The 25,430-nt window shown below is 42.5% G+C and overlaps 1 protein-coding gene and 1 pseudogene across 1 annotated transcript; one reads left to right on the top strand and one right to left on the bottom strand.

Moving 5' to 3' along the window:
- Nucleotides 1-14,450: 14,450 nt before the first annotated feature.
- LOC147434631 (uncharacterized) lies at nt 14,451-14,636 on the bottom strand. Its single transcript, XM_086489996.1, has one exon. It carries the CDS (start codon nt 14,634-14,636, stop codon nt 14,451-14,453), a length of 186 nt encoding a protein of 61 aa, XP_086346122.1.
- Nucleotides 14,637-20,366: 5,730 nt separating this feature from the next.
- On the top strand, nt 20,367-20,740 carry LOC147434632 (uncharacterized protein At4g28440 pseudogene; annotated as a pseudogene).
- Nucleotides 20,741-25,430: the final 4,690 nt, after the last annotated feature.

Here is a 25,430-nt window from a genome sequence, read left to right on the forward strand (position 1 = left end):
ATTTGATAAATATGCATGTGTGTGCCCTTCATACCCTTCTACAAATTATTGACAAGTTGCTTATGCTCCATATTAATTACGCTTGGAATATGGAGCCTATAGAAAGAAGAGAAGAGTGTATACAAGAACTCGAATCTATTCTATCGAGCGTTGATCTACATGAGGGTGCAATTGATCTATTAAAGGACAAGAAGGCGTCTGGAAGTAAATAAATTTCCGTACTAAAATATGTATGGGTGGTAGTAAAGCTAGGCATTTGCTTTCAAACTATTCTGACTCCAAAAGTCCCTGTAATGGAATTTGCCTATTCAATTTGAGAGTAGCGGAGTTTAATGAGAGTACTTTCAAGAAATGATTTTGTGCGCATAGCGGGTAGACATAATTGAAGATAGCAACATAATCATAGCAATTAGTTAACTTGGCATGGACAATGCTTTTGCAAGATAGAGAATTTAGAGAACATGACAACAGTTGAGGACCAGATTTATGTGGAGCCGGTCCCCCCTCCAATTGGCATTTATATTATGATTTCTCCCATAAAGAGAGACTTGTTACAATACATTCTTTGTGTTCCTTGTGACCTAGGTGAAGCAATGAAGATGGAAAGATTCATGCATCACCATCATAGCATAACCTAAACTTGAAGAAAGCTTTAACTATACCAAGCCTCAGTCCCAAGACCTCAAACACCTTCGAAGGTGGAGAGAGCTAGCAGGGAATGAGGGTAGGGAAGAGGAAGAAGAAACATTTCATACGAGAAAGAGCTAGTTCCTCACTTATCATAACTCTTGTGCTAGCATACATAATAGCATAGTAATGAAGGAGAAATAGATGGCAAGCTCAAGCATTGAAGCATGGCTCTTGGATGGATTTGCACTACACAGCCAAGAGTGTTGGTGTAGGCTCTCAACCTCTAGTTTCTTGGAGAAGGAGAGGGAGCTCTTGCACTTTGCATAGTACACAATGAGAGTGTTTGTGAGTGTGTGTGGGTGAGTATACCCCCTAAGCACCCCCCTAGCTTGCTTGGGTCGACCCCCCCTTGTAGCTCATTGGACCCCTCCAGGCCTAGCCAATCACAAGCAGGAGCCATTACAAGCAACAGGGGTAGCCTTGGGACAAGTGCCCCCCCTTCCCCTTTGAGAGAGAGGACTTGATAAATGTAAAATCAATTAATTAAATATCCTAAATTATCATTGGACCCCTTGGGTGGCCAACCAATAGGCTTCAGGCACACCATGAGGGCAACATGAGGAGGAACTTGACAAGTGTCCTTGCTGCCTCTTCAAGCTGGGGCTTCCCTTGTGTGGGTGTGTGTGTGTTCTCTCTCATCCCCCCCCCCCCCCACTTGTAGGCTCGCCCCCCTCCTTGTAGGGATCTTTTTGACTTTGGATTAGCAAGCCCCTTAGTCATCAAGCATGACTAAGCACTTGAAGTAGGGGGTGTTCACACAAGCATCTCAGGCAAGCTTCTCAAGGCACCTCAAGCACCTTAATCATGCACCAAGTCAAGCACCTCAAGCATGGATCCAGTCAAGCAACTCAAGCATCTTAATCAAGCACCTCAAGCATGACAAGCACCTCAAGCAGGACAAGCACCTCAAGCACGACAAGCACCTCGAGCTTGGGTCGGGTTCCCACCTCAAGCTCAGCCCTAGCTTACCTAAGGTCAAAGGACTTTTACACACATTATTGGAGGTCTTCAATGAAGCTAACCCTAAGGTCTTATGATCCATTGGTTAGCCTTGCTCTTGATAGACCATCTCCCATTTGGGCCCCTTTACTATTGGCCCCGTGTTGAGATAGATCTATAAGCACATATCTATATCTTAACACTTGTTCCTGTTGATTCTCCCACATTAAGTGATCAATTTAATATGAGAAAATCATTTGGGTTGGTTAGATATTAGATTTTATGACATTACCTCTCTCTTGAAATCATAGTCGTCCTCGACTATGAGGTAGAAGAGATAAAGCCTTAGTCATTAGTCAATCGTACTTAGCGGGTAGAGGATCCCTTTTTTACCCTACGACATCTTTCCAAGATGGATGACTAATCCATTTGGTGCTTGGGAGACATAGCTGCCGCAAGCATGTCTGCTCTTTAGTCTATTTCATTTTCCCAAAGTAGAGTGACAAATTCTTCTTGGTGTTTGAGAGACGTCGTCATCACAAACATGATTCTAAGCATGCATACTAGTTAAATTTGTGCACAATTAAAAAGAGGATTAGTCTTATAAGACAAAAACATGAGTCATTTAAAAGAGATTTGTACATTTGCTTACTCTAATGTAGCATTGTAAGCATTGACAAGGTTCAAACTATCCTTAAGTTGTACTCCTTGCATCCATTTAGCATCTTCAAAAGGATAATTTTTGAACTTAATAAGATACTGTCGGATTACCTTACCATGTCGTAGTACCTTGTCTTCATGCCGAAGGACAGCTTCGGGTTGTAGCACCTCTTCTTGGTCTTCAACTTCGGGACGGTCTTCAATAATTGGTTCAGTTGGTGGCTCTCCTTTGTAGGGCTTAAGTAGGCTTACATGAAAGGCATTGTGTATAATCCAATGGTTGGGCAACTTGAGTTGATAAGCCGTCTCATTGATGGGCTTCAAGATTTGGAAAGGACCATAGTATCTTTTTGCTAGTTTAGCATAATACTTTTGATGGCCCGTAGGACTTTTTCCCGTCGTTTGCCTTAATCGAGCCTTAGGAAACTTGAGTAAGACCCAATCATTTTCTTTGAACATTAAGGCTCTTCTGTGCTTATCAACAACAGCTTTTTGCCTTTGTTGAGAGATGGCTATAGCCTCCCTAATCTTTTGAAAAGATTCTTGTAGGTCACGGCTATACTCATCGACGGCGAAGATCTTCCCATGTACTTTGAGTAGCAAGGGAGTTTTAGGTCTTCCCTCTATGATCTCGAAAGGTGCTTTCCCCGTAGAAGTATGCACAGTATTATTGTAGGCATACTCTACTAGAGGTAAATACTTTTCCCATTGTGAGCGTTGATCTACTTCGGTAACATAAGTCTTGAGTAGATCAAGTATCGTAAGATTGGCTATCTCACTTTGGCCATCCGTTTGTGGGTGATACGCCGAAGAGAAATTCAATCTTGTTCCTAGATTTTCAAAGAGACCTTTCCAGAAATTACTGGTCATTCTAGGATCTCTATCTGACACGATGGATGTGGGTAATCCATGGTGCTTGAAAATCTGAGATATGAAGAGAGTTGCCATTTGATGTGCCTTAATAGTCTTTTTGACAGGAATAAAATGTGCTTGCTTGCTAAACCTGTCGACTATTGTCCATATTCCTGTATTCCCATGGATAGAATTGGGTAATCCAAAATGAAATCCATGGATATACTCTCCCATGGTGAATTTGGAATAGGCAATGGCTGGAGTAATCCAGGTTGCTTCCCTCTATCATACTTGGTCTTTTGGCATACTACACATTTTGAAACATACTCTTGTATGTCCACTTTCATGGTAGGCCAATAAAAATACGTCTCTACTCCTCGGAGAGTAGGTTGAATACCTCTATGCCCTGCATATGGAGGAGCATGGGATTCATACATAACCTTCTCACGAAGGGAATGGGTAACACATAGCCTATTGCCGTGGAGAAGATAACCATCCTGCAAGGTGAATGGTTCCTCTTTCTTCCCCAAAGCAAGGGCTGACATTATGTCTCTAAAGTCAGGGTCAGTAGCATACTCATCTATCATAGAGGATAGATCATTGTGAGTAGCTATAGACACCGCATTAACTTTTGGTCGTCGTGAAAGTGCATCGGCAACTTGATTGTGCTTACCAGCTATGTGAGCAATATGGAAATTAAATTGCGAAAGAAAATTTGCCCACCTCATTTGTTTGTTGGAAAGTTTGGTTTGCGTCATGAAATACTTGAGACTTTGGTGGTCGGTTCGTAGGATAAATGGAGTCCCCAATAGGTAGTGCTTCCATGTATCTAGGGCATGTAGAACAGCTAAAAGCTCTTTCTCATAAATGCCCAAGACTTATTCATCACTATTGAGCCTTCGGCTCTCATATGCTATGGCATGCCCTTCTTGAAGCAAAACCGCTCCAAGGCAATCACCACAAGCATCACATTGGAACTCAAATGGTTTTGAGAGATCCGGAAGCACGAGGACTGGTTGGGAAGTAAGCTTCTCTTTGAGTTTTTCAAAAGCATTTTGCTCCTTAGCAGTCCATACAAACTTAACGTTCTTCTTTGTTAAGTCGTGTAGTGGTCCTGCTACTTGAGAGAATTTTGCTATGAAGCGTCTATAGTATGCACACATACCAATAAAGCTTCTTAGCTCATGTAGATTCCTTGGGTTAGGCCATGATTTTATTACCTCTAACTTTGATGGATCCATACGAATACCATCGTGAGAGATAATATGACCTAGATATTGAATCTCTTGAAGGAAGAATTCACTTTTCTTTTGGTTGAGAAAAAGTTTGTTTTCCCTCAACGCTTGAAAAATCACTTGGAGATGTTGCTTATGTTCCTCCAAAGATTTGGAGTAGATGATGATATCATCAAAGAACACTCCAGTGAATTTACGATATGGTCTAAAAATTTTCTCCATGAGATGATTGAAAGTAGCTGGTGCATTAGTCAAGCCAAAAGGCATGACTAGATATTCATAAAGACCAAATGTGGTGAGAAACGCGGTCTTTAGGATATCTTCATCCACTATCCTTATTTGATGATAGCCACTCTTAAGGTCAATCCTACTGAAGTAGGTAGAGCCTTGTAGCTTATCAAACAGATCTTCTACCCGAGGCACAGGAAATCTGTTTTTGATAGTGATATGGTTTAGTGCTCGATAATCCACACACATACGGTATGTACCATCTTTCTTTTGCACTAAAAGGACTGGAGAACAAAAGGGAGAGGAACTAGGCCTCACCATCCCTTTGTCTACCAATTCCTGTACTTGCCTCATAATCTCCTCTTGTTGAGCTTGTGAGACTCGATAAGGAGGTTTGTTAGGCGGTGAGCTTCCTGGAAGGAGCTCAATACGATGGTCATCATCCCCTCATTTTGGAGGTGGGTCCATAGGGATATCATCGATGAACACATCTTGGAATCCTTTTAGAAAAGTAGACACGTCTAACTCTTCTTGATTCCTATCATTTTCATTATTAGCTTTTAGAGACTCTTTGACATAAATCATGTATGTAGAAACTGAGCTCTTCATTGATTTATCAAAAGAAAGAGGATTTACAAGTGGAATAGTGCGACCACACTCACTAGCATCTATATACATGTTCTTTCCCCTGTAGGTGAAGTAAATTCTCCTTTCAGGGAACTTCATGCTGGCAGCCATGCAATCAAACCATGGTGCCCCTAGGATAACATCCTGATGTTGGAGAGGAGAGATGAAGAAGTCTTCTTTGTCGACATAGCTTTGTACATGAAGCCTCAACTTCCCAATCAAGGGAGTAACGGAGGCTTGTTGTCCCTTGAAAGCTGCATCAGCTGTTACTATATCTCCCATCTCAAAAGCTTGAATGCCCAGCTTGGTGGCCAACTCTATTGATATGAAGTTGAGAGTAGAGCCAGGGTCAAACAAGATGAAGGCATCATGCTCTCTTACCTTTCCCCAAGCATAGGAGAGTGATGATCCTTTGCAATGAGCATCCTCTTTTGGAGCTTCGATGGTGGAAGCCCTAGGAGTCTCATTGCGAGTATTCTTCTTGGGGCAAGAACGATAGCCATGTCCTTGCTCCCCACACTTGAAACACTTATGGTCCTTGCGAAAAGCTTCAAGCTCTTCAGGAGAGAGTTTGTTTTTACCTTTGTAAACTCCCTTCTCCTTGGACCGATTGTTGTTGTTGCTATTGTTGTTGTAGGAAGTGCCTTGGGAATTATTTTGAGCATTGGATTTCCCCTTTGCATCATTTTTATCTTTGTTTTCCATGGGCTTGACATTACGTCTAGCCCCTTGATGGAAATTGATGCGTGAAGAAACCATGGTGTGATGGATTACTTCGGTAATAGTAGCAGGCCGTTGAGAGTTGATGTATTCGGCCATCTCTTCAGGTAATCCCGCACAGAATTGCTGTCTTTGCTCGGCAAAGTCTATCTTTTGAAAGACAGTAGCTTTGAGATGTAAATCCCAAAACTTGTCTACATACTTGTTGATAGACTCATGAGAGAGAAGCTTCAAGCCGCGCCATTCGGTAAGAACTTTATCTTTAGTATCGCTTGGAAGAAACTGCTTCATGATGGAAACTCGTAGAGTTTTCCATGTCTTTGGGGCTTCTCCATTGCCACGAAGGCTAGCCCACCATTGACGAGCTGATTTTTGGAAGTGCATAGCTACATGGCGTAGCTTAGAGGACTCTGTGAAGCCCTCGTCCCCAAAGGCCGCATCAAATTGCTGGATGAAGGCCAACACTTTGTCGGTAGCACCAAAGGTGCCATCATAGGTGAGAAAAGAGATACTCTTTCCTCCCTCCTTGAACTTCTTTAGCTTTTGTGACCTTCGCCATGCAGGAAATGATTTGCGACGTCCTCCCCTCTTGTATTCTCTAGGAGAATAGCCATAACTTTCATCGAAAGAGGAGGAAGGTGAAGAAGAAGGAGAAGAGAGTGACCTCTTCCTAGCCCTTTTCTTCCTTTGTTTCCTCTCTTGCCTTTCAAAGTGATGAGGAGAAGGACTATAGGTTGATATTTTCCTCTTGGGAGGAGTAGGCGATCGTCTAGACCACTGTCTTCATGGAGCCACATCTTCAGAAGAACTTAGACTTTCATTGCTTTCTTTCTCTTTGGATTCCTCCTCTCGAATGGGAGAGAGTCTTCTTTTGGGGGTCTCTTCAAGAGGCCTCCGAAGCTCTCTCTCCTCTGGGAGAGGAAGGGAAAGTCCATAAGCACGAAGTTGTTGAGTAACTTCGGCTTGCAAAGCAGGGTTTCCCATAGCTTGCTGCAGCCTAGTGACGAGAAAATTCACAAACATGGGAGCATCATCATTAGCACCTTCATGTGCAAAATCAAAGCTATCAATGTTCATTCTACTCTCTTGATTATTGTCAGCCATGTTAACAAAATTTATGTTTATACTTAGTGTATGCTTTGGCAGTTCAAAACCTTAGTTGCCACTCCTCTTAGCCTTTGAAAATCGGCTCTTAAGTATCTACACCCATGGCTCAAAGTGGTTAATTATAGAGAGTAGAGGAGTAGGTCTAACATAGCAGAGTTGCCAAGGGCTAGCTCCTTTCGGACTTCTTATGGCTCAATAATGGTAAAGCCGTAGGCAAGTCTAAAAAGACTCCATTATTAAGTCCAAAGCTCCCGAGGTGTGCACCATCCCCCTCATAGTGGGCTTAACAAAACCGATATTAGATCTCAGTTCCACTTACTCTATTATAATTAACAACATCAACCATTTATAGGCTACTTAAGGACCTCTCTTCTTAAGCAAGAAAAGAGAAACCAAATGCTCTGATACCAATATAATGGAATTTGCCTATTCAATTTGAGAGTAGAGGAATTTAATGAGAGTACTTTCAAGAAATGATTTTGTGAGCATAGCGGGTAGACATAATTGAAGATAGCAACATAATCATAGCAATTAGTTAGCTTGGCATGGACAATACTTTTGCAAGAGAGAGAATTTAGAGAACATGACAACAGTTGAGGACCGGATTTATGTGGAGCCGGTCCCCCCTCCAATAGGCATTTGTATTATGATTTCTCCCATAAAGAGAGACTTGTTACAATACATTCTTTGTGTTCCTTGTGACCTAGGTGAAGCAATGAAGATGGAAAGATTCATGCATCACCATCATAGCATAACCTAAACTTGAAGAAAGCTTTAACTATACCAAGCCTCAGTCCCAAGACCTCAAACACCTTCGAAGGTGGAGAGAGCTAGCAGGGAATGAGGGTAGGGAAGAGGAAGAAGAAACATTTCATACGAGAAAGAGCTAGTTCCTCACTTATCATAACTCTTGTGCTAGCATACATAATAGCATAGTAATGAAGGAGAAATAGATGGCAAGCTCAAGCATTGAAGCATGGCTCTTGGATGGATTTGCACTACACAGCCAAGAGTGTTGGTGTAGGCTCTCAACCTCTAGTTTCTTGGAGAAGGAGAGGGAGCTCTTGGACTTTGCATAGTACACAATGAGAGTGTTTGTGAGTGTGTGTGGGTGAGTATACCCCCTAAGCACCCCCCTAGCTTGCTTGGGTCGACCCCCCCTTGTAGCTCATTGGACCCCTCCAGGCCTAGCCAATCACAAGCAGGAGCCATTACAAGCAACAGGGGTAGCCTTGGGACAAGTGTCCCCCCTTCCCCTTTGAGAGAGAGGACTTGATAAATGCAAAATCAATTAATTAAATATCCTAAATTATCATTGGACCCCTTGGGTGGCCAACCAATAGGCTTCAGACACACCATGAGGGCAACATGAGGAGGAACTTGACAAGTGTCCTTGCTGCCTCTTCAAGCTGGGGCTTCCCTTGTGTGTGTGTGTGTGTGTGTGTGTGTGTGTGTGTGTGTGTGTGTTCTCTCTCATTCCCCCCCCCCCCCCCCCCCCCCCCCCCCTTGTAGGCTCGCCCCCCTCCTTGTAGGGATATTTTTGACTTTGGATGAGCAAGCCCCTTAGTCATCAAGCATGACTAAGCACTTGAAGTAGGGGGTGTTCCCACAAGCATCTCAGGCAAGCTTCTCAAGGCACCTCAAGCACCTTAATCATGCACCAAGTCAAGCACCTCAAGCATGGAGCCAGTCAAGCACCTCAAGCATCTTAATCAAGCACCTCAAGCATGACAAGCACCTCAAACAGGACAAGCACCTCAAGCACGACAAGCACCTCGAGCTTGGGCCGGGTTCCCACCTCAAGCTAAGGTCAAAGGACTTTTACACACATTATTGGAGGTCTTCAATGAAGCTAACCCTAAGGTCTTATGCTCCATTGGTTAGCCTTGCTCTTGATAGACCATCTCCCATTTGGGGCCCTTTACTATTGGCCCCGTGTTGAGATAGATCTATAAGCACATATCTATATCTTAACACTTGTTCCCGTTTATTCTCCCACATTAAGTGATCAATTTAATATGAGAAAATCATTTGGGTTGGTTAGATATTAGATTTTATGACAAGTCCCAATGAGTTTCAGTTGTGAAAAAAGGTGTGTGACATTTCCACCTACAAAGGTAATGAATCATCCTAAGGAATTAAGTGTGCTTGTGTGTGGCAGTCTACTGATGATATTTTTTGTCTTCTCAAAAAGGCAAAGCTAACCGATGATGAGATATTCACTTTAAATTTTGTAATCAACAGTTTTACAACGCAAATGGTGGATGCTTGGGGGGAGACACACATAACACATTACATGGTGTGTTAAGCATTTGATTTTTGCAATTGAAATGCATCTTTGTGCGAAACTAAAATTTGGTTTTTTTTTCAGCATATTCTTTTTCCACATAGTGCATTTTTTCTCGACACTTAGGGTTCAGTAGGCATCTGGAGTAGTCAAAAAATGGAGCGCTCACACTATCAAGCAAAAGCATGGTATTTTAAAAATACACGACATGGAGGTGGAAGAAAAAAGAGCTATGCCCTTCCCGAGATGTTTAATTGGTTCTACAAAGTTCTACCAGGGAGAGAGAGAAAGAAGACTAAGGAACAAAGAATTTTGAAATGTAGAATATGGAAAGTGGTTAGCTTGAGGCGATCACAATCATATCATGCTTCGAGTGCAAAAGATCAATTCCGACGTGGCGTGATGGCAGGCGTTGAATGGAATTTTTTTTTTTTTTTTGACACTAACCATTTCTATTGTAAACATGCATTGCCATACAAAGTGATTAGTTAAGGCAACAATTATTAGTCCCATGGGTCAAGTTTGGAGTCTTTTTTAATTTTGAATGATTTTATTGAGGTTTTAATTTTTTACACAAAAAATTTAAGTGCTATCTAAGTCAAAACTCACAACTTAAAGTCCATTTCTTGTTTACACATTTTAGAAGATCCTCTCGAGCCCAAACATACACGCACTCATATCTTGCACAACATGGATGATACACAAGAGCACACCACTATGCACAACAATGACACCACCTCCACTAGCACCAATGAAAATCCACAGCCAACACCTCATAGAAAATCGACCGCTTCAAATCCACATCCTCAACCACAATTGAATAACCCAACAGAGCAACCAACTCCAAACACCCAACCGCTCTCCCAATATTTGACTCCGGAGGATGAGAATACCATGCGGCAGATTTTTGGTGATCTCTAGCCACTACATCATGCAAATCACACACTTGTGTCGGATCTCCCATCAATTGCAGCTTTAAACACACTTACAAAAGAAACATGACCTGGAGCTTAAGCAATGGCAACACCTAGAGCTCAAGCAACGGTTGGACCTGAAGCTCAAGCAATTGTGACTACGTCGCAAAAATCCCCCTTTGCAGGTCAAACAAAGGATGATCAAAGTAATACTAGGTAATCCTGTTTCAGAAGCACGAGATGCCAAGAGGAGGAAGAGAATGAGAGAGATAGAAAATAAACAGGCAACTAATAGAGAAGCACAAAGATGCATGAAGAACAAAGAAGATAGAGAGAGCAAGAAGAATGGCAGAGGGCCAAGGCCGAGAGATCTCACTTGGATAACTTACAAGCATGAGCAGAGGCAGAGAGGAGAGCGAAAGAGGATAGAGCTCAGGCCGCCCAACAAGCAAAGGTTGTGAGCTCCAGACCTTCAAAAATTCCTCAGAGAGCAAAAAAATGTGCTAAAAAGAAAAAGGACAATCTCACACCTGAAGAGCAACAGGCCCAGGAGAAAAAAGTACAAAAATGACCCTCCTCAATGGGCTAGACAAGCGTCTCCTCGACCACTAGCAATAACGTAGAAGAAACGGTGATGGAAGCTAAGCATGATTGCTTTACGTGAGATCCGAAAATATCAAAAGAGCATTGAGCCAATAATACCAAAAGCAGCCTTCTCTCGGGTGGTGAGATAAATAATTGATGAATATTTAGATTTTGTTACACGTATATATCATGCAGCTCTATTGGCCTTACACGATGCCACCAAGGACATTTTGGTACAGTTGTTCCAAGATGGTGTTTCATGTATGTTGCATGCTAAGCAAATTACACTAAAAAATACAGACCTAGCTCTAGCGATCAATCTAAGGAATGAAGGGTGCCTCCACAAGAATTAGTTTACCCCATGTAACCTCTGTTTATGAGATTTGTAATCTTTCCATATAATATAAATAAGTCAAATTTCTACCATTCGGTGTTAATGTAATAATTAATTATGTACTTTTTGTTCTTGAAGTATTTGAATTAATCAAGTTGTTAGATTTCACACCTCCTTGACCATCCAAGCACCCATCGGACGTGGGACGCCTACCGATGAACTTTTTGCAAAACAGAGCCATTTTGGGTGTGCACGGAGGTCGCAGGACCGTCAAGTTCCACGGTGATGCTTGGCGGCACCGCACGTGGTGCGCACAAAATGGCCCCGTTTTACAAAAAGTTCATCGTTAGGCGTCCTACATCCGGTGGGTGCTTCGATGGTCTAGGAGGTGTGAACGTGTTGCAATAATAAAATTTATTGGTCAATATGAGCAATATAAAAAAGAAAGTACAGGAAGTGAATTTTTTTTAAAAAAAGGACAAAATTATTGTATACTGCTTTGGATATTACATCATGGTTGGTTGGTTGGTTTTCTTGTAAATTACATTTGGGTATAGAGCGAATGGCAAGACTTGACACCAAGGGTTTTTACAATATCCTCTGGGTTTGTCACCTTTTGGCCTAGGCTTAAGGCACAATGTGAGAGAACTAACCCAGGGTGCTTGCCTGTAAAGGCATACAATGCCGCCTCCCGGTCCACCAAGATACACTTGTGAGCATTAAGGGTAACGGAATACATTAAGCATTAAGCATTAAGAACCCTGTAAAGGCATACAATGCCGCCTCCCGGTCCACCAAGATACACTTGTGAGCATTAAGGGTAAGGGAATATTTAGCACAAGGATGGCACTTAATGCTTTGCACTTGAGCAACTCCACAGAAGCATGCTTGGAGAACTCTGTGTGAGAAACTTGAAGAATGGATGGCCCTAGATGGCCAAGGTAGTGCCAAAAGGAGAGTCTTACCACGCACCAAGCGAATTTTTTCGAGCAAAGACAAACCCAAGAAAGTGTTTGTATGCAATATAGTAAATTTTATCATCAAAAAAATATTTATTGTTTGTTATATATTGATGCACTACAACAAAAAGAGTTTTCAATGGATTTTAGTGTAAAATTCTCTAAAAATCTATTTGTAAATTTGGAGGCTTTTAGTGTAAAACTCAGTAAAAATCCAAAAAAAAAATTGTTAAAAATTTTCCATTGGTTCCTGCAAAAGGTTTTGGTGAACACTTCCTTGCAAAATCCTCTCTCTCTCTCTCTCTCTCTCTCTCTCTCTCTCTCTAGTCAAGAGGATATAGGATCCTTGGAACACCATTACTTTTCAAGTCATAACCAAACTCCTATTTCAGTATTCAGACCTCTGCTTACAGTTTTAATTGGTCTCGATCTTCCAATAATTCAAATTGCCTTGCTAGAAAGTGGATATTTACATCATGACTCCATCAATGTTGATGACTAGCATGTCGTACGGATATGGCACATAAAAAAGAAGCTAAACTATAAACTATCAGACAGTGGCTCGACCTAAAACACCAGTCAACAAGCAGCATGGGCATGTTTTTTCCCCCAACGTAGCAATTTAAGTCTTCTGATGAAAATTGGCTTAGACAAAGCAGACAGCCCCATCAAACCAGACTTTTAGCATGGTTAATAATTGAGCCACTTGCAAGACCATGAGACAAGCCCCAAAATTCTCCTTTGCATGTACATCATTCCTCACAATTGCATTGGTATGATCAACACACTATTGGAGGCACATTTGCTTCATAAAGCAAGATATGTTTATGGCAGTGAGTTTTTCCTACTACATAACATCTTTAACAAGCCACTTCAAGGCATCCTATGAGATAGCATAGAGCAAAGGAGAAAGTGGGCACCCTTGTCTTATGGATTTATGGAATGGAATAACATCTCTAAGAGTACCATTAACTGAAATTTTAGCTGACGCATTCGCAAAAAGAATGTGAAAAAGAATCTGTCCCAACCCATATCATATAGACTTTGAAGTACAAACTCACATTCAACTCTATCATAGGCCTTAATTATCATACGCTCTATGGCCGATTGTTTGTCAGAAGATCTTTTAGAAGAGTTTTTTGTAATTTTGTAGTGCAGTGATCCGTATCATATCTAATAAACAATGAATTATTATGCTCTTCAAATGCTGTGTGCTGGTGCTAGTACTACTACTTGTAGTCAGCTGAAATATTAGCGGCTGCAGGAATCATATCATGGTTGTGCAAGTTGTTGTTCATGCCTCCTGCTTCTTCCCAATATCGGATGGCCAATTAGCTCTCGCTTCCTAATTGCACCTGCATGATTTACTACTTGACTTCCACCGTCCAATGCTTGGTTGTATCATGCAGCTTTGTTGCTACAATATGGGGTATTGTACGTGCATGTTCCAGCTTCGATCGTTCAACCCCAGCCAATCCCAATCCATCTTCTTGTCATCGATCGCGATCCTTCGTTTTGCCATCGATTGGGATCTTGACCCTTGTCTAGTGTGTGAGTGCTCTGCGTTTTGCATGATTTGATGAATATATAGATGAGCAAGAAAGTACCAAGACCGAACTCAACACCACTCCCGAGCCCGACCCCAAGCCCGAGCCCAGAGGTGGTGCTCAGATCCTCTATAGGGTCTCCTCCAACCTGACTCCCATCTTGGAAACCTCGGAGATCACAAAGCCTTATGCCCTCAAGCGAGTATGGGACTAAATCAAGGCTCACAAGCTCCAGAGTAGTACTGATAAATCGTAGATCTTATGTGATCCTCCCCTTCAGAAGGCATTTGGATGAGACAATGTTAGTGCTCAAGTACTTGAGTCCCCACTTGTCAGCACATTTTTCTGTTGATGCTATCAGGCTGTTGACGATGCAGAAAACTTTAAACAAGTAAACGTCAAAGTGGACATGAGGGCAGAAAAGCTTATGATGGTTATAATGCTCAAGTAATTAAGCCAGCGGCTTCAATATGAGTGCAACTAGTTGCTTGCGCTTTTAGCAGAGTGTGTGAGGGGATTAGTGGCAGACAACTCAATGTCGAGGGAAAGGCATATTTGCAATTTGCCACTACTGCAACTCATGGTCTGATGAGCCTTTGGCTTCATTCACACTCCTCATCCAGCTTCGTTGATAAATGAATGTGAGCTACATAATTACAGGTTTGGTTATCAGATTAGGTATGTAGATTTGAAACACTTACTCTGGACATGTACATAGTCGAGGAGGGGAAGTCCAAGTAGCTGATGAAGGGAGAGAGAGAGTGAATTAGATGGCAAGAGCCTTCCTGCCCGGAGAATCCGCATCCTTGAGGGTTCTTGCAATGATCTTCTGTGCAAGTCGGCTGCGGGCTTTCACGCGCATGCTGCTGGTGAGATCCACCTTCTTGTACTTGGCCATTTTCAACTGCTTCAGCTTCTCGTACTTGGTCTTGATGAACCACCCCAGGACCATATCTCCCTCTCTCTCTCTCTCTCTCTCTCTCTCTCTCTCTCTCTCTCTCTCTCTCTCTCTCTCTCTCTCTCTCTCTCTCTCTCTCTCTCTCTCTCTCTCTCTCTCTCTCTCTCTCTCTCTCTCTCTCTCCATAGGCAGACACACACCTCTAGCGCCTCGCCGTTAGCTAGCTTGGCAGAGCTCAAGGAAAGAAGGCAAAGCTTGTGCGTGTAACAAAATACCTCGTCCAGCTCTGTTGATAACATTTGATGAGGCAAGCATTTTGGAACGAACTGAAGACAAACGTGGACTACTCACTCCTCCTTTCTCCCTCTCTCCCTCTCTCTCTCTCTCCACAGGTAGACACGCACCTCTAGCACCTCGCCTTTAGTGTTGGAATTAGGGTTGCAGAGAAACACACACAACTTGGAGAAGACGAAGCAAGCTCAAGGCACACAATAGAGAGTGTGTTACTTAGTGTGGAATGGAAAGATGGATAGCCCTAGAGTGATGGGCGTATATACAATGCACAGGAGAAAAAAACTCCTAAAGAGGGAAAAAATGCCCTGACGGCCCTAATGTGTTCACACACATCACTACCACATGTATATGGTAACAAATCCCCCCTGCAGTGATGCGGTGAACGAGAGCTGGCACATGAGTAAAGGGAAGTTCCATGCCCTAAGGACATGATCATTCCACAAAGAGGAGTAAGCCCAAAGTTTTGTGGAAAGCTTCAAGCTTCTCACGAGACAATGCCTTTGTGAAAAGATCTGCAAGGTTGTCTTGTGTTGGCACATAAGCCAAGATAATCTCTTCTGCTGAGAGCCTCTCCCTGACATAGTGGTAATGCACCTCAATGTGCTTTGTGCGAGCATGCAAAATTGGGTTTCTCGCAACTGCCAATGCGCTCTGACTGTCAGTGTAGATAGTGTTGGCAGTGTCCTATCCAACACCCAATTCATCCATAAGGTGTCTGAGCCATACACACTCAACCGTAGCTGTGAAGACTGCCCTGTACTCAGCCTCACAACTCGAAGTGGCCACAGTAGGTTGCTTCCTACTCAACCATGATATCCATGAACTACCAAGTATGAAACAAAAACCACTTGTGGACACTCGCGTGTCAAAACAACCAACCCAATATCAGTCCGAAAAAGCATGTAAGTCTGGCGGCAATGATCCCCTCTTGGGATAAAACAAGCCAAAATGTAAAGTGCCACTAAGGTAGCGGAAAATCCTCTTGATAGCCTGCCAATGCTTAGACCCTCGGCTATGCATAAATTTGCTGACCTGTGATCCGGCCTCGTGTTGCATACATGAATGAGGCAGCCAACAGCAGTTTGGTAAAGAGTGACATCAGCAGGATCGCCAGCACCATGTAGACTCAACTTCAAACCTATTTCCATGGGAGTGGAAATAGGTTTGCAATCCTCAAGTCCAAACTTACATAGCAATGTCTCTATGTAACTTTTCTGACACAAGGCAATACCACCATCACATTGCTTAAACTGTATACCCAAGTAATGATGCAACAGCCCCAAATCTTTCATCTTGAAAGTAGCATTCAAATCAGCCTTAAATTCAGCAATATGTCTCTCATTTGGTCCAGTGATTAGCAAATCATAAACATAAAGAACCACAATGAGAAGTACATCACCCTCACGCTTTACATACGATGTGCTTTCTGTTGGACTGTTACGAAAGCCTCGTTTAACCAAATGAGTGTCAGCTTTCTCATACCAAGCACGAGGAGATTGCTTCAACCCATACAAAGCCTTCTTACATCTGCACACTTTGTCCTCTTGTCCTTTTATGATAAAACCACGAGGCTGCGTTACATAAACTTCCTCAAATATGTCACCATTCAAGAAAGCAGTAACAATGTCTGATTGATGTACATCCCAATGAAAATGAGCTGCCAATGCACATAGAAAACGCACAGTAGTCATACGACAAGTTGGAGCAAAAGTCTCTTCATAATCTATGCCTTTTTGCTATGCATAACCCTTTGCAACAAGTCGAGCCTTATGGCAATCGATCTCACCATCCGGCTTGCGTTTCAACTTGTAAACCCACTTCGTACCAATGGCTTTTTGCCAAGAGGAAAATCACATAAAGTCCATGTGTCATTTTCTATAAGTGCATGATATTGTGATTGCATGGCAGCCATCCAATTTTTTGAATTCTGTGCTTCATTAAAAGACAGAGGCTCCTCAACGTCATGTAAGCTAGACAAAGCCAAAGCATAACAATCTGATGCATAAGATGCATGGCGAGAGCCTGAATGAGTACGACTAGACAAAGGTGCATCCAATTTACTGTCACGCAAAGTGTGCACCTGCCATTTTGGCATACCTCTAGCCTGCTCATTTTTAGCCCTTTCCTCATCAAGTACATAATGTACATCTGCATCAGTAATAAGCTGATCTAAAACATTTTCAGAAACCCCCATAGGCTGTACATTTGCCTCATTGGAACTTACATTCGTATTTCCACCACTGAAAAGAGGCAACAAAGTGTCATAAATGTCTTGTGAGCTTACATTACTGTCTCTAGTACATGACAACAAGGGCTGAACATAATCTTCCACAAACACTACATTCCGTGAAACCAGAATACGTTTTGTTTGCGGATGATACAACCTGTAACCTTTGCTTTCAGCACTATAACCAACAAAAATACACTTGACAACCTTATCATCCAATTTTCTGCGTTGCACTTGTGGCCTCAAAACATATGCCAAATAGCCAAAAACATGCATGTGATCAATAGAAGGCTTTCTATCATACCATGCTTCATATGGAGTAATAGACTGCAAAGCTTTCGTAGGACACCAGTTAAGTACATACGTGGCACACCTGATGGCCTCAAGCCGAAAAGAATGCGGCAAAGCTTGACTTTTGACCATACATCGTGCCATTTCCGTCAGTGACCTGTTTTTCCTCTCAGCAACACCATTTTGCTGAGGTGTATAAGGCACTATACATTGGTGTTTTATCCCACGACTAGCCAAAAATGCATTAAATTCATGAGACATATACTCCCCCCTTGATCGGAACGGAGGGTGCCCATAGTACATTTCGAGACATTTTCAGCCATAGCCAGAAATTGTTTGAAGCACATAAAAACTTCGGACTTCACTTTAAGCGGAAATACCCATGCATGCCTAGAGGAATCATCAATGAAAGTCACGAAGTACAGGTAATTGCCCAAGGACAGAGTTTGCATGGGCCCACAAACATCACTATGCACAAGCTGCAACTTGCATGTGGCCCTAACTGAACCATCCTTTGGAAACTTAGAATGCTGCATTTTACCCAGAATACAGCCTTCAAAAACATGTTTGACAGGTGCTTCAAGAGGCGGCAAAGAAGCAACCATATCAAATTTCTGCAAACGCAGCAAACTAGCAAAATTCAAATGACCAAAACGTGCATGCCAAAGTTTTGCATCTGAAATAGCCCTTGAATCTGCAATAGCATTTGCAAAATTTTGTCCACACTTGTCATACAAAGTGAGCTTATACAGCCCACGGCACAAAAGGCCAGATGCAACAATTTCATCACCAAAACTCAGATCATGAACTGTACATCTGTCATCCACAAATTTGACTACAAGTCCAAGTCGAGCAAGTGCGGATACAGATAAGAGATTCTTCTTGATCCCAGGTACATAAAGTGCATCAACAAGTGTGAAGGAACTTCCATTAGAAGCAGTGAGCACAATCTTTCCAACTCCCTAAACTGGATAAGAGGCGTTGTTGGCACAAGTGACTGAATTCCCATGAGGGAGACTCGAGAGAGGTAAACAATTCACGATGTGAGGTAATGTGCTTTGTAGCACCACTATCGAAATACCACACGTGAATCTGCATCAATTGACAAGCATGCATCATGGACAGCAGGATTGTAAGTGCACTCTGCGCTAAAAGCCCATTCTGTATCAACATCAACAACACAGTCTCCTTTCATAGAAGACTCAACAATGGCTGCATTTGTAGTGGAAGCAGCATTTGCAGTGGAACCACCCTCTTTCTTCTTAGCCTCTTTGGCCTTCAACTTAGGACACGACTTGACCAAGTGATCATTGGCTTTACAATAATGGCAACGCATTTTCTTTTTTCCCTTATCACGAGAATTTCCAAACGAATTGCTGCCAGCAGAAGCATTAGGAACAGAATTTTTGCCACTCGCAGCAGAACCATAAGAAGTGGCTGCATTGCTGTTACCACCCTTTCTTTGAGAAGCAATAAAAGCATGTTCAACTGCACGCTGTCTAGTCCTGTTTTTTATGGAAAGTGACTCTTGCAACAGCAATGTGCATAATGCATCAAACTTGACAACTTCTGGATTTCCTTGGGTCATAAGTCTCCAAGTACTAGCAAAAGTCTGGTAAGAATCTGGTAAGGCATCAAGAACAGTCTGCACAAGGGAACTGTATGAAATAACTTCACCTGCAGAAATAAGTTGCTCATTGATATCCTTGACACTAGCAAGAAAAGTGTCCATATCTTCTTCCTCATGCATAATCTTCGACTCCAGCTCTTTACGTAGCAAAGCAATTTTAGCCTCATTGTGGCTTGCATAAAGACCTACTAGAATATCCCAAGTCTGTTTTGCAGATTTTGCTGAACGGATGTGAGGAACAATGGTGCACTTCACAGACAACGCAATCAATGCATCAGCCTGCGCATCCTTAACATCCCAACGAGCTTGTTCTGTCGTAGGCAAAACAATTCTAACAGCTGCAATCCTTGCAGCAAGACCTACAACATCCTCAATATCGCCTACATCCTCAATACCAGGACGTACATCAATGCCCTGTACAATGTTCCAGACACCCTTTGACACAAGAACATGTTGCATCATATAAGCCCACATCTTGAACACATCTGTGTTGTTGTTGTCAGCCATGGTAAATGATGCATCTGATGTGAAAACTGCCCGAAAATAGTAGAAACGGAGCGGGAACAACCTGTGCTATATAGCACAAACCGTAATAGACTATAAGGCACCTGTTATGCACAAAATGGCACTGACAAAAATTCTGCACAAAATGACGAAATAGCCTGTGCAGTACTCCTTGTAGTGGAAACGGAGACCGAAATGAGCCCAAATCAAAATTCTGAGCAGACCGAGCTCTTCAAGCCCAAACCAAAATATTTGTTGACCTGCGAACGCTTGCAAAAGCTCACTGAAATCGGAGAAAGTGAGCAGGCATGTGCTGGAGCAGCTGACGACTAAGCCCGGGAGGACGTGACTTGCTCTGATAACAATTGTTGGAATTAGGGTTGCAGAGAAACACACACATCTTGGAGAAGACGAAGGAAGCTCAAGGCAGTGCAATGGAAAGATGGATAGCCCTAGAGTGATGGGCGTATATACAATGCACGGGGGAAAAAACCTCCTAAAGAGGGAAAAAATGATCGGGCGGTCCTAATGTGTTCACACACATCACTACCACATGTATGTGGTAACAATTAGCTAGCTTGGCAGAGCTCAAGGAAAGAAGGCAAAGCTTGCGCGTGTAACAAAATACCTCGTCCAGCTCTGTTGATAACATTTGATGAGGCAAGCATTTTGGAACGATTTGCAGACAAACGTGGACTACTCACTCCTCCTCTCTCTCTCTCTCTCAGAGAGAGAGAGAGAGAGAGAGAGAGAGAGAGAGAGAGAGAGAGAGAGAGAGAGAGAGAGAGAGAGAGAGAGAGAGAGAGAGAGAGAGAGAGAGAGAGAGAGAGAGGTAGGCATGGCGGCGTCGAAGCAGAAGCAGGGGATGGCAATTTATAAGGTGCAAGATCTAAGGCCCGGCACATCCGGCCACAACTTGCAGGTGATGAAGGTGCTAGGAGCCAAGCAGGTGATGCAGAAGAGCCACTTCGATGACCTTCAGAGCACCCCTTTGCACTTTGTTGAATGCGTCATTGGCGATGAGACTGCCATGATCGTTTTCCTTGCCCGTAATGAGCAAGTGGATGTAATGCAAGAAGGTGCTCCATGCGCCTTGTAGTGGACAAGTGGCAAGGCTCTATTGAGGTGACGACGGAGCCTGCCACTTTTTCAATCAAGTCAGACAATAATCTATCATTGATTGAGTTTGAAGTAATCCTTGTAGATGAATAGCTGTTTTTTGTGGTGATTTTTTAATAAAGAGAGAGAGAGAGAGAGAGAGAGAGAGAGAGAGAGAGAGAGAGAGAGAGAGAGAGAGAGAGAGAGAGAGAGAGAGAGAGAGAGAGAGAGAGAGAGCAGACGCTTCGTCAAGGAAGGCATTGAACGCGCCGCTAATTACATCAGTCAGCGCTCCTCTCTTACACACAAGTTGCACCTTCGCCTTCCATGTATGCACCTCCTCTGCATTTCCATTTACCTGACTCCTGCATGGGTGTGCGCTTTATCAAGGCCAGCTTGCTCGAGGCCTTCTGCAATGATGCTTCCCAATAGCCCTTAAGGGTGGCAGCTCCTCTTCCCCTTCCCTATCTTTGATGTTGTATTCTCTCGTCCATCTCAAGTTTGCGAGGTGCTATCGTATCACTTCAATCGTTGCATGCAGCAAGAGTAGAAGCTCTATTTGTTTCAAGGCTTAGCTTTGTAGTTCTCATTCAAGGTCAGCCTCTTTGTGTGCTAACAGTTCTCTGATGAGCTTACAAGGGCTCGCAGTTAGGTTTTGCAATATGTTTAACAAATTAATACATCAATAAGGTTCACTTTCTGAGAATTACAAATTTTTTATCATACAATTGGATCGGCTTCTGTAATGCTTAAATTTTTGTGTTAAGCGGTTCAAATTTTGGACACATCTAGTACAGTATTCTGGATCGAGAGAGAGAGAGAGAGAGAGAGAGAGAGAGAGAGAGAGAGAGAGAGAGAGAGAGAGAGAGAAGAAGAAGAAGAAGAAGAGAGTTTTAACATCGTAGGAAACTATCCCAAGAGACCTTAAAGATCTTGCCGATGAGGAGAGTTGAACTGAAGACCTGTTATTCAAGAGGGAAATGGCATAACCAATCTACCACACTTGGGTGATAGAAAGGTTATACCATTTTCCTCTTTTTATTAGCGTACACACCCACACCCGAGCAGAAGAGAGTTTTAATGTCGTAGGAAACTATCCCAAGAGACCTTAAAGATCTAAGTTCCAATGAGGAGAGTAGAACTCACGACCTTTTACTCAAGGAGGAAATGGCATAACCAATCTACCACACTTGGGTGATAGAAAGGTTATACCATTTTCTTGTTTTTATTAGCACACACACCCACACCCACACCCACACCCACACACCCGAGAAGAAGAGAGTTTTAACGTCGTAGGAAACTATCCCAAAAGACCTTAAAGATCTAGCCGACCAGGAGAGTTGAACTCAAAACCTGTTATTCAAGACAGTTTCTTTTTTTCTGTGTGTGTGTGAGGGGGAGAGAGAGAGAGAGAGAGAGAGAGAGAGAGAGAGAGAGAGAGAGAGAGAGAGAGAGAGAGAGAGAGGGGGGGGGCTGGGGGGGGGGGGGAAGGAAAGAAGTGCGATTTAGTAGCTGCACCTCTTCTGAGTCCGGGGGTCTCCTTTTGTAGTCCAAAGTTCTGAACTCTTGCCTCGCAGGAGCACGTGCTTTCCCTCCCCTGCCTCGCTTAGTCCAGCAACCACCATGATTTTTCACATTGGATGCTTAATTGGGTTGGGAAAGACCTACTCAAGCCGCAAGACCAAAAACGATGGTGTGACAAGAGATTAGGTGGAGTTGTGTCAACATGTAGAAGCTCTCCTTGTGACAAAGTACAAGGTTGTGTGACGCACATCAGCACAGATATGTCGATCCTATAGCATGCACGATCTCCGCCTCCTCAGCCTCTTCCATTCTAACCTTCCCTCGCCCATATACGATCCCCTCCTCTCCCTCTCTCTCTCTCTCTCTCTCTCTCTCTCTCTCTCTCTCTCTCTCTCTCTCTCTCTCTCTCTCTCTCTCTCTCTCTCTCTCTCTCTCTCTCTCTCTCTCTAAACAGAAAGTCCACGCGGGCGTAGGCTCTTTCAAAGAGTTTTTTTTATAAAGAGATTGAGAGAGAGAAAGCAGAGATAAAGAGAGGGGGAGGGGTAAAAAAAAAAACCTAGGTGTAGTGTAATCCCACCTGCAAATTTGGAGATTTACCTCTAAATTTTAAATTTACTAGTGAGAAAACCTTCAAAATTTAAAGAAATTTAGCGTCATTTGGTAAACCCTTCAAATTTAGTCAGTTTACCACTAAAATTCTCATAGGTAAGTTTGCCAAGTTTTCAGAACAAAGTTTTTTTGGAGCACTGGTTCCTGCTCGTGCGTGAAAGAGTCCGCGTCTCTTTCAAAGAGATTTTTTGAAGGGTTTTGTTTATACTATATAGTTATTGAAAATGACAACGGATTAACTTGAGGACCTTCTTGCCTCGTCTATTCTGAGTTTCCTTGCCCAATTCCTTCAAAGCCAAAATTTTCAATGATTAGGGACCCTAAGATTTTCCTTCCCTAGCCAACACAATTGTCTCAACGTGGCACAATTTTGTTTGTTGTAGCACAACCAACCTCCCAGTTACCCCTTTGAGGGGGTTACCTTATGGGGTGCTAAGGATTGAGGCTTGGGCCACATCATTCTACAAGATGACAGATGCAATGCTAGACTACCATCCATTTGAATTGCTATGAGGCATTGATGGACAGACAACTCCCAAACAGTAAATAGAGTACAAACAAAAATGAGGGCTAAGCCGCATTAGGAAAAGCATTTCAAAGGACTACAATGACAATCATACACCATGGCTCTAAGAAGTGTATTCAACATAGGGGCATCACACGTTGGGTGAGTAATCTGGGTCGAGGCATGACGGACAACTCATCAGACTAGGAACCCCGAGCAATCTAGGAGCTTTGATTTGTGCTCATATTAACATGAAGAATTTAAGAGAAGTTTTTTACACTAAATTTCTCTAAAGTTTGTAGGTTTGTTCACCTTCTACTTTGAATTTAAGGATAAATCTCAAAATTTGTAGGTAGAATTACACTAAACCTAGGTTTCTAGCGATATGGGTAGGTGAAAGAGAACTAGCATGTGGACAAAGTTGTCATAAGAAAATTGTTCATAGTTTTATCTACCTTGCATACTCTTCTATCAAAGCACTCTTTATAATCCCCCATCGTTACCACCTAGCTCCCTTGACATGTTTGTCGCCCCCCCTCCCCCGATAGAAAGCTACCTATGATGGTGTGATCCAAACTTTAAAATATACCATGATGTGGATTTTCTCAAAAGAATAGCCTCATTGCAATAATAGAATTATTTTCAAGTTTCCTCCGTTTTCTCTAGAGTAACTTAAAATGCATAGTATGTTATCGTACATCAACCCTCAATAACTTGAGGTAGAGCAAGAGAGAGGAGAAGGAGAAGAAGAAGAAGTGAAAAGAAGCTCAAGCTCCATGACTCTCCTTATTCATGAGATTTGTTCGAGTGGCAACAACCTTACTCTTTTAGTGTAAGTCTCGATGCTATGCGGACCTCTAGTACACACTACAAACTTATCAACATGGTATGCTATCTGCAAAACATTTTAAACAACTTCAACACTTACTATAAGGTACAATAGACTATTGACAAGGTTAAAAAATGCTTACCTTAGTTTTTTCATCCATTTCTTCAAGAGTTTTCCTTGTAAGGTCGATGCTATTGCGATCTTCTCCACCCATAGTGATCAACGGTTTGTGTGGATGGAAAGCGCTTTTCGAAATGCTTTCATAAAATGAGGCACATGATTTGATTTCTATAAGTGTATTTGCCATGAAGTTTGTACCAAATTTTGTTCGTTTTCAATAGGGAGGAAAGAGAGGCTTGTTGAGAGACCTTGGTTGTCAAAGTCAATTTGAAAGTTGATCTTCTATTGCTTTCCACTAGGATCTTTCATGCCCGCATAGATAGCAAGCATTGAGAGCGACTCATCTTCTCTAAGTCCTAGTGTCTTTGCAATGTCATCAAGGAACAAAAAGTGATGACCATCCACCACTGCATGCAAAGTAAGAATTTGGAGGTCAGGAACTTTCTCCAACGTTTTATCTCCCTCTATCATCCAATCTTCCTCCCTAGTGGAGCTGGGATCTTGAAGGAGGATGAGTAGCATAGATGCTTCAACCTACTCATAAACCTCTTTGATAACTTTATTTGATTCCTCCACAATGGTCACAGGCGGTTTTTGGTTGGCCTTTTCCTTTGATTTCCCTTCTCCATGCTCTCAAGCACAAGCAAGACCAGAACCATGTCTCAAGAGATGAATTGGGTGCCTATGCACCCCATGCCCAAGTCTATGAGGTCATTCTCATCCTCTGTCCTGCAGTCCCGCTCAGTAAGCCGTATGATAAACCTCAAAAAGTGATAAAAAAAGTTTTTGTTGGTCGCATAGAGGTGTTTGAGAAAATCCATTGGCAACCACGCCATGTCGGATCCCTTGAAGACTACTGCATATTCTTCCATATGCACCATCATGTAGTCAAGAAAGATTTGTAATCCCTCTACATGAAGGTTAGTAGTGGCATGCATGTCAATCGTCCCCTCAAACACACTGACTAGTTCATGTGCACGGTCTTTTGTAGTTGTGTGAGAAGTGCATTAGAAGATGTTTCCATGAGTTTGTTCGCGAAGAAGATGGGAAGAGAGCTAAAAGCTAGTGTTTTGTGAATGTGAGAAATGAAGTTTAAAACCTAGAAAGTCACTTCTATACTCAATGTCACTTTTTAGAAGCATTTAAAATTAACGATAAATTAACTTAAAACTATACCTATAAACAAAATTACGCGACAAGCCATTGAAAGACACCAA

This window comes from Adiantum capillus-veneris, chromosome 19 (genome assembly GCF_014529385.1).
Source record: "Adiantum capillus-veneris isolate H3 chromosome 19, ASM1452938v2, whole genome shotgun sequence".
In the NCBI taxonomy this organism is placed as follows: Eukaryota; Viridiplantae; Streptophyta; class Polypodiopsida; order Polypodiales; family Pteridaceae; genus Adiantum; species Adiantum capillus-veneris.